Raw genomic sequence first — 9,559 nt, 5'->3', positions numbered from 1 at the left:
ATTTAAATTAAATGTAGCAAAAGTGCAGCATTTTTTCCCGCCAAAACTGGCGCTGAATACCACGTTAGCCTTTTTGGTGTTGCTCCAACACCTACTTGTCTTAACGTCTACAATAAATTAACAATGACCCATAGAGCTACATTGATCTCATTAATGGGAAATTCACTATGTTGAAAAGAACTGGAAATATTGTTTTTAAACAGACTGGTTTATAATGGCTCGAATGCACTGAAATGTTTTTAATTAATCACAGCATTGTGCTCTACTATATGCCACAGAAACATACACAAAAAACAAATTGCACTCTAATTTTATTATGAATCATATATACTTCATCATAAATGTACTGATTTAGCATAATAAGCAGTGCTGCTTTCAGTCCAATAGGATGCACAAACAACTTTATTTTGGATTTCCATATCAAACAACACTACAAATAAAATGAAATTACAAAAAGTCTGACATTTAAAGCTGATCGCAAAGCCTTTGGTACTCTGAACCATTTTTGTGTAATGCTCAGTCAAGTGTTTTAGAGCATGTTCAAATTGTGACGTTTACTAAAATCCCTCTCTGTGCAGTATGCTTGGAATGTTTCCATTAACAGCAACAAAGTACACAGCTCCCATAAGCAGAACAATGGACGGCTGAACTGGTTTGGTCTGAGTGGGTTCAAAGAACGCACTCCTCAAATTCTTCCTGCCTCTCTTCTTACATCATGTCCAGCTGCGCAGAGGAGAGCAAAAACAAATATATGAGTTTATAACCAACGCATTTGTAGCTTAAAACCCATAAATAATGATTTTAAACATGAGTATACATTTAAAGAAAGGCAAAAAGTCTAATACTTTTTCTGAAGGGAAAAAAAAAAAAGGTGCACAATCACATACCAAGTCATCAACATCTCCCGTATCTTCAGCTGGAACTGCAGCTGCTTCTTCCTTCTTTTCCTCAGCCATTAAAAACTAAAAACATTTAGGCTTTAGTTAGAATAAAGGACAACTCAGATCATTTTGAATTTACAGTTTAACAAGCACATATTTAGGTCACCTGATTAGCTTCGTCTCTTGAAACAGTGCTCGCTTCAACCTCAACCTTGCTGATCAGCGTTACAGCGTCTGTTCATCATACAAAGTCACACACTGAACTCTTCAACAGACTGTTTGCACCCAGATCATGCAGAAGTTTCATTTCATTCCCCAGATGAGTAATAATTTCAGAAAACCCTTGCAGCTCCGTATAAAGAGACTCATCATACCTTGAACGAGCAGGTCCCAGAAGACCTCGAGGCCTCTGCTGGGAATGCTCCTTTTCAGGGACTGAAGGTAACTGTTGAACAGATCAGCATTCCCCTGCTGAATTATGGAAGACATAAAACAGTCGGATTCCATTTAAGGAGCCAACATACTTTAAAATAATTGGAATCGGTTCAAGTCACGAGAAAGGAAACAAGACGCCGATGCTCCTAATCTTTAAGGATAAGCTGAACTATGAAGTCAAACAGAAAGCAGCACATCACGGTGAAGAGAGTGAATGTTTACTTACCTTAACAGACTGCTCTCTGAAAGCCTGGATACAGGTGATGCTTTTCATGTAGTAGTGTGTGTTCTTGTTGCTAAGCAACTGCTCAATCCTGTGAGTCAGTTGCTGACAGACTGAAAGGACACGGGGGTCAACACAACCAAAGAGAGAAACATAATTACAGGGGCTGAGCGTGAGTTATTGTAGTTTAATACACAGAGGAGGGTCTGGGCAGCTCTACAGAGAAGAATCTGGACCTCACCCTCCCCAAATGGAAGACTCTTCTGCTTGATCAGAGTGCGGAAGTCTCGGGCCGGATCAACGCTCCCCACCTGGTCGGAGAATAAAACGGGTGTTTATTCAAGACCCATCTTGTCAAATCAAATATTGGACTGCTTTATTTGGAGCATCCATCTTCGTGGTAGTTATGCCAGCCAGATTCTCTTGATACTTACAGAAGAAACAGAACCTTCAGCGATGTCTGCCAGGTTATACTCCTCTGCTTCGTCTTCCTTCGCTTTTTTAGCATCTGGCTCCTCGGAACTACGAAAGACAATAAAGCTTGGTTCACATATTTTTCATAATCAGAAAATACCACCCAGTTACACTGAAAAAAACCTTTAATGACTGATATGATTTTGTCTTAGCGTTTCCGACTGCGCTGGCATGTTTTAAAACGTGACCTTGGACGGGGCGTTGAAAAACCATCGCCCGCTCCTGAATCCAAACTTACTCTTTGCCAAAAATCTGAGCGCTCGTCTTGAGCCGTTTCTTCTTCTCCACTTCGGTGAGAGGAAACAGCTTCTTTAAAGCCTCCAGCGGAGCTTGGCAGCGTTCCTTGATGACCTCGGGGCGATCGAGAGCAGCCGCCAGCCATGGCTCCATGGCGGGAAGAGGAGAATCTGGGTGCACCGCTCGGTGGTGCAGACACTAAAAACAGAAGAGAAGGTGAAACCAGCACTGAAGACGCTGAAAATATTTCTTCTAAATGTAAAATTGCATTTCATGTACACCTCCTTGATGTTTGTAAGATTTCTCTTTTATGTTTTTTTGCATAAATATGACATTTTCCCCCTGAAAGTAGACAGAGAACCCAGTAGCACGAGTGGCAAAAGACTGCAAAGCCTTAAAGTTAACAGCTTCTATTTATTTATTTTTTACATACATGACTAAAGAGTTTAGCTGATAGTTGAGGATGTAAAACAGTTTAATGGTTCATCAGAGAAGTGGAATGTTTAAAGAAAAGTCACCACCTTAAAATATATTTGTAGTTCTGGTCTGTTTTACTGCATCTGGGCTGGATTTCTCTCCATCATTGATACAACAATACGTTCTAAATTAAACCACTTGTTCATAAAGAAAATGTCTGATGAGCTGAAGCTTTAGAGAAAGTGGGTCAAACAGCCGACAAAGACTCAAAGCACTGAAGTAATTTCCCTGAAGAACAAAGAATCACCAAGTCAAAGGCTTGAAAGACAAAAGCAAAAAAAATGTTGAAGTAAAGCAGACATCCCAGAGTTTGTCTTTTGTAGATGAATGGTTGAAAATTCAGATATGATGGACAGTTTTTCAACTTTAGTTGAAGGTATTACTGCACAAGAAGTTGTCACTAAATATTTAAAGTAAAACCTCACATTCTTTAATCACATAAAATAAACAATGAAACATGTCGTACAATAAATAAATGATCGAGTATTTTTATCCAATCTGTATGTATTTGTTCTAAAACAGCTTGTAGAGTCTGGGTTTTCAGTAAAATATCTGCAGAAAACGAACTAACAACCCTTCATAGTTGTGATAACTTATGTCGTACCTGGAAGTGCCTCTGGAAGTGCGGGTTGGGAAGATGGTGGGGCTTGAACAAATCCTTTTGGTCATGGTTTTCATCTTCTCCTACCAGCATCATGGAGTCAATGAGACTGTCTACGGCTGACAGCTGCGGCTCTAAAGAACATAAACATTAATTTACTGAGTAGATTTTTGGATTTTAGGAGAGTTGGTAGGAGACATCATATCTCTCCGGTTTTAGATTCTCTCCATTGGCTCCCTGTTAAATTAAGAACTGAATCCAAAATCTTACTTCTAACCTACAAAGCTCTCAACAACCTAGCTCCATCTTATATTACAGATCTTATTGTTCCAAATTTTCCTAACAAAGCACTTTGCTCTCAGACTGCAGGCTTACTTGTGGTTCCTAGAGTTTCCAAAAGCAGAATGGGAGGAAGATCTTTCAGTTATCAGGCTCCTCTCTTGTGGAACCAACTTCCAGTTTCTGTCTGTGAGGCTGACACATTGTCCAGTTTTAAGACGGGGCTGAAGACTTTCTCTTTGATAAATCCTATAGTTAGGGTCAGCGTGGGTTTCCCGAGATATCCCTTAATTATGCTTCTATATGCTTAGACTGCTGGAGGACAAATCACATCTTCTCACTCTGCTGCTATCTTTATTTGCTCTATCTGTTTGTATTTGTAATTATTTTTATCCTTAACATGTTTTTTTTTGTCTTTCCTCCTATAGAAAGTACACCTGGACCTGCCATTCTGTGTTTGTCTGTTCCTCATTCCTCTCCTCTCAAACCCCAGCCTGTCAAAGCAGATGGACGCTTGTCCTGAGACTGGTTCTGCTGGAGGTTTATTCCTGTTAAAAGAGAGGTTTTCCTTTCCACTATCTCCTTTGTGCTTACTCAGGATGGGAGACCACAACAAAGTGAAGATTCAACACAATCTGCTGGCTTCCTTAGATAAGAGAACTTTTACTAACTGGTTTTCTCTTTCTATATATATATATATATATATATATATATATATATATATATATATATATATATATTTTTTTTCCTACTTAGCAAGTTAAACCAGATGTGCTGTTTTAGAACAATATCATAAAACCTAAACATGGTTTGTAAACCATTATCCATCAAAATCCCATTAGGTTAAACGGGAAACCAAGACATTGAATTAACAACAGTTGGAATATTTATAGCTTTTTATTTTCTTTTGAGTTTTTGATAAAAGACCCATTGGAAACATGCCTGGGAAGGATCCTTATTTTCATTGCAACTATTAAGAGTTGTGGGAGCCCTGCAAACGTGTTGTCTGTGTTTAATTTACATGCAAACATATGTGAGTAACAAAAACAGATTTCACTCTCTGCTCTTGGAAGAAGCAGAAAAGCTCGAGTTAAAAATAATAGGTGTGAGGGTTTATGAGTTAGTGATAAAGTTGCTACTTGCGGTGTGAACAGAGATTTCTTCAGTGCATTACAACAGTACCTGATGGAGCGATCTTTTTGTTTTTGTCCAGCGACGGGAACAGATAATGTCTGAGGTCTTCCAAGAAGGGCAGCTGGACGTACATCAGACACTGTAGCGAGTGGGAGGAGCAGCGTTAGTACTCTAATCCTGCAATGAATCTAGATCAAAACTGCATTTTAAGGTTCAAGACCCGACCTCATAGCTCGGCTTGATAAACGGGAAAGCAGCGCCCACTTGAGGGTTGCTGCACCGGTTATAGGCGTATCGTACAACGGCCACCATTTTGAGTTCATCCAGCGCACGAATAAGAGCCGACAGGGCCACTGCTGCATGCTGCTCGGACAGAAGTGTATATACATAAAGTTTAACAGTTTGGAATCAACACAAGATAATAAATACCAGCTCAGTGGAGCTCACCTCATCATCTCGGGCAGGAAATATCTTGAGAACATTTGATCCCATGAACAGATGGCGAAGTATCTACAAAATGGAGAATGAATGAAGACAAACTAAAAAAGTAAATCAGTCTTAAAGTTGTATGTGTTTTAGATACCAGGTGCCAATAAAAAGGAACAATACCATGTTCTGTTTGGTGAAGCCCAGTACAGCGAAGCACTTCCCATCATGCTTGTACTTCATTTGCTCTTGATCAATTTTGGAGAAAGGAACAATGTCGCTTCCATAACGAAAACCTGCAATAAGAAAAATATGACTAGAATTCAAGAGGGATTACTAGCAGATTCATTCATTCAACCTTTATTTAGACAGGTAAATCCCATTGCGCCTCGAGGACTCATTTACAAGAGAGACCTGATCTCAACAAAGAATGATGACAACAATGGACAACAGCGACAACAATAGACAGTTATTAAAAAAAGCAAGCTCAGGCACTTTTATTCCACACAGCATCCTCACCTTGTATAATGTCCTCCCTCTGCACCTCTGTCTCGTTGTCGTCATCCAGGCAGTAGACCGTCTCTTTCTTCACGTCGTCCTTCTTTTTACTTTGAGCATCAACCGTAATCCACGTTTTCTTCAGTTTCTCCTCAGTCACCTGGTGAAGAGAAGTACAAGTTCTGGGTCAGGTTTATGTATCATACTTATGAACAATCATTGGCATTTATGCATGAAATGATACAGAATATGCGACGCTGCAGACAAGAAGTGGCTGATTTTTATCACATCAACAAGATTACATCTACAACAATGCTGCATTTTCCCCACAATTGACCTCTGCTTATCTTAAGCTTCTAATAAACCCAACTTTTATCTAAACTGTGTAAAAAGTATGAGTTATAATTAAATACAATTCAGCTTGAACTTACAGCTTTATAGCCGACAATAGGGATGGACAAGGAGCTGCCAATGGTCAGCTGACAGGGCCAAGCCACGGGTCTCCTCTCAATGCGTTTAAACATGCACAGCTGCTCGACTGCATTCCTACATTTGAGCAAATGGACATTGTGTCATGCAACACAATCATCAATCACTTCTAAATGTAGACAGAAATGTGAGAATTACGGGTGAAAAGATTAATAGGAAATAAAGCATTTCAACCTGAATGTGTATATTTCATCCAGGCCCTCCTCCTCATATAGGCTTAGCATGATGTGCTTCACCATCTCCAGACCACTTTTCTGTTCCCTGGACAGACCTTTGCCTGCACCAGGGTCACCAGGTCCTCTTCTGTCTCCATCACCTTGACCTTCCTCATCATCCTCGACAGGGAAAGGCAAACTGGAGATCCAGAAGTAGTCAAACATAGATAAATTAAGAAATAGAATGTAGTAAAACTTTCCAGTTAGAGTGGACATGGAGGTAGTTGGAGTGAGGACAGAGGATGCAGAGGACAGAGTGAGATGGAGGAGGACGACTCACTGTGGCGACCCCTGAAGAGGGAAAAGCCAAAAGAAGAAGAAAAGTTTCCTCAAGTTTACTGTTACATAGTTGGGTAAACACACAAAAATGTGTTCTTTTTGTTTTTACATAATGCATATTTCAATAGAAATTCAGAAATTGTAATTTAAATACTTATAACCCAAACACATTTAGGATAGACATTCAGAATATGTTAAAACCTACAAAAACTGCAGGGTGATTCCAGCTTTTTTCAGGTTTTCAACGATCACATCCAGGTTGTCAGAACTGGCCGCAGCGTTCAAGTCCGTCAGCAGGATGATGCTCAGACGATCGTACTTCTTCCCACTTTAATAAAAGCACAATCAAATAATCTTATCAGCACGATGAGCACTGATATACATAAACTCAAATTAGAGTTTGAATTTTTTGTGAATCGGAGGGGCTTTCAAAAAGAAACGAGCAGTTTCTTACCGAGTTTGGGTCTGAAGAAGATCCATGCAAACGACAAGAGCATCCAGCCCTGATAAAAGTTAATTAAGGAGCTTGTGGCATGTGAAAACATAGAAAAGCAGTCAACTCACAAACAATTGGGCAGAAAGCTCAACTGTTTCCTTTTTAGCAGTAATTTGATTATTCATATAAAATCTACCAGCCATCCATTATATTTACCCTCTTCTTCCTTTTCAGGTCATGGCAGTCACTGGTGCCCATGTCCAGCCATCACTGTGTGAGAGGCGGAGTACATCCTGGACAGGTCGCAAGTCCATCACAGGGACACAGAGACAAACAGTTCATTCTCTCACTACTAGGGACAATTTGGAGTTACCAGTTAGCCTAACATGCATGTTTTTGGGCTGTGGAAGGAAACTGGAAAACCCGGAGAAAACTCAGGTGTGCACGAAGAGAACATGCAAACTCCACACAAACAGGCATCCCAGGTCAGGAGGCGATTCTGTGACTTTCCTGTTGTGAAAGTAGCATTCACCAAAAATGTGTCCTGTCTCAAGAAAAATAATCATCGTCCTTCAGTTGATTATCAACTGTATGCTATGCTTTCAGCTAACAGCTCTTTGGAAATCACCTTATTGGTGATAAAATAATTTATTTCTGTCTGTTTTACTTTAGCAGTTTTTAATATGCAAGCAAAGAGATGGGAAAAAATCTTGTCTTTGCAACATCCTGAACAGCTGATGGTTTGACAACTTGTCTATCTCATACAGAAACAACTTTGTTCGAGTTAGGTGCCTGTTTATGCTTGAATCATTGATTTAAAAAAAATCTTCTACGTGGATTGGATAAAAACCATGAAAATGCACACCGTCTAAATTTTTTTTAAACAACATAAGCTCTGTGAAAATGCATTTTGTTTGAAGTCAGATATAATGATGAGTGACCAGGCTTTCCTTCTGTACTATATTTTGTTTAATTAAATCTAATCATAAATAACTATGAACCTTCAAAATGAAAAACATATTGAACATAAAGGATACAGTCTCCCTGCTGATTCTCTGGATGGAGCTGGTGTTCAATCTCCTCCAGAAGCGTAAAGTCTGGCACCATGAAGGGACAGTGCACTGTGATGTTCTGGTACTGGCCATCTTGGCTCAGAGGGTTTTTAGTAGAATCTGTACCAAACAGAACTAAACTCAGTTCATCCTTAGTTTCTGCAAAAACCTGTTGAAAAAACAAAAAGAAAAGTCCAATAAATGTTTTTGCTGATGACAATGACCTTTCTGATTAGTTGATGTTTTTGTCTTGTTTAGTCAATGTGTCAGTGTAGTACCTGGCGCTGAACAAACTTCTGGATGACTTTTTTTGCAGAATCAAAAGGAGATTCTTCCCCTGGGGCTGAGTTGGACATGGAGAAGCCCACATCCATGCACAGCACCAGAGCTGACTGCAGACAACAAACAGATCAGGTTCATCATGGACACAATTTGAATAAATAAAACGTTTCTGAAGGGAACAAAATACATCAGCCATTATAATAAACTATATTTTATCATGCCGATTAAAAATCACAACCTACGACTAAATTATCCTACACATAACTACATGTACAACAAAAACTGGGAGGTCAGGGTTTGGTCTGAACATGTCTGAACGTCTTCCTGGTTTCTGAACGAAAATCTATTTCCGTTTGTTTTTAAAACGGCAAATTTAAAAGAACAAAAACTATTTTGTAAATCAAAACTCGTGTATAATCACTTGTTTAAGTCGCGAGCAAAAAAGTCAAAATAAACAAAAAGAAAATTACTTACTTTGGAACCTGCCATTCTCGTTCTTTTTCCCTCTTTCAAAGCCTGTGTGTCTCTTTATTATGACTCCGGACGGAAACAATCGTCTTCTGCTAGGACAAAAATAAAGTTCCTCTTTGCAGCGCTGCGTTCATCTTTAAAAACTTTAAATGAATCTATTTAATTTAGAAAAAAAAAAAATTATTTACCTGTTTTAAAAATGTGCTCTAGCTTACTCAAAACATTTAAGTGTTTTTAATGGCGCTACGACGACTGACTGAGTTAAGTGAAAAGCAGGACTCAGATGTAGGTCAAACGCCCTCCAGTGATTGTGTGGCTCTGTTAAATTATGGGTCTATTTTATTTGTCCTAATAAACAAACACTGAGTGGTACTGTATAAAGAAACTAAAAAAAGTATTCATTTCCCAAATATGTAGTGCATAGTTTTGGTTTCTGATATATATATTTTTAAGAATTTTAATAGATTTTTGGAACACGGTGTTTTCTACACTGTTTTTAATATTTATCCACATTAAATATATGCTTATTGTTTTCCAGTTAAATTTATTCTGATTTTGTTTTATTTAAATTGATTTACTTCATATTCCTACAGAATATGGTTTACAGTCACTTGGCAATATTTAGCAGCAAGTTTATTTTTAATTTAGCCAAAAATAAATTTGATTTGTC

At 38.7% G+C, this 9,559-nt stretch overlaps 1 protein-coding gene across 1 annotated transcript; it reads right to left on the bottom strand.

Moving 5' to 3' along the window:
* Positions 1 to 492: 492 nt before the first annotated feature.
* xrcc5 (X-ray repair complementing defective repair in Chinese hamster cells 5) lies at positions 493 to 8,945 on the bottom strand. Its single transcript, XM_037686391.1, has 21 exons — positions 8,893 to 8,945; positions 8,415 to 8,528; positions 8,122 to 8,305; positions 7,103 to 7,151; positions 6,854 to 6,976; positions 6,329 to 6,508; positions 6,097 to 6,211; positions 5,687 to 5,825; positions 5,351 to 5,463; positions 5,189 to 5,251; positions 4,967 to 5,104; positions 4,790 to 4,880; positions 3,332 to 3,462; positions 2,252 to 2,448; positions 1,974 to 2,061; positions 1,781 to 1,850; positions 1,543 to 1,652; positions 1,256 to 1,352; positions 1,048 to 1,115; positions 888 to 962; positions 493 to 723 (listed from the first exon to the last, which is right to left on the bottom strand). The coding sequence occupies exons 1-21, from the start codon at positions 8,905 to 8,907 to the stop codon at positions 709 to 711; spliced, it is 2,175 nt and encodes a 724-aa protein (XP_037542319.1). The 5' UTR covers positions 8,908 to 8,945; the 3' UTR covers positions 493 to 708.
* Between the last annotated feature and the right edge of the window lie 614 nt (positions 8,946 to 9,559).

This window comes from Nematolebias whitei, chromosome 13, assembly GCF_014905685.2.
Source record: "Nematolebias whitei isolate Nwh7 chromosome 13, NemWhi1, whole genome shotgun sequence".
NCBI lineage: Eukaryota > Metazoa > Chordata > Actinopteri > Cyprinodontiformes > Rivulidae > Nematolebias > Nematolebias whitei.
Note: the sequence above shows the minus strand (reverse complement) of the source record. Positions and strands in the feature narration are given on the sequence as shown.

Bases quoted from the DNA above. Each gene is read 5' to 3' on its own strand.
- xrcc5 (XM_037686391.1), bottom strand. The intron at 5,252-5,350 runs GTATTGTTCCTT...TCCATTTTGTAG, and splicing joins GCTTCACCAAACAGAACATG to ATACTTCGCCATCTGTTCAT. The intron at 1,116-1,255 runs GTATGATGAGTC...TATGATGAACAG, and splicing joins CTGGGACCTGCTCGTTCAAG to ACGCTGTAACGCTGATCAGC.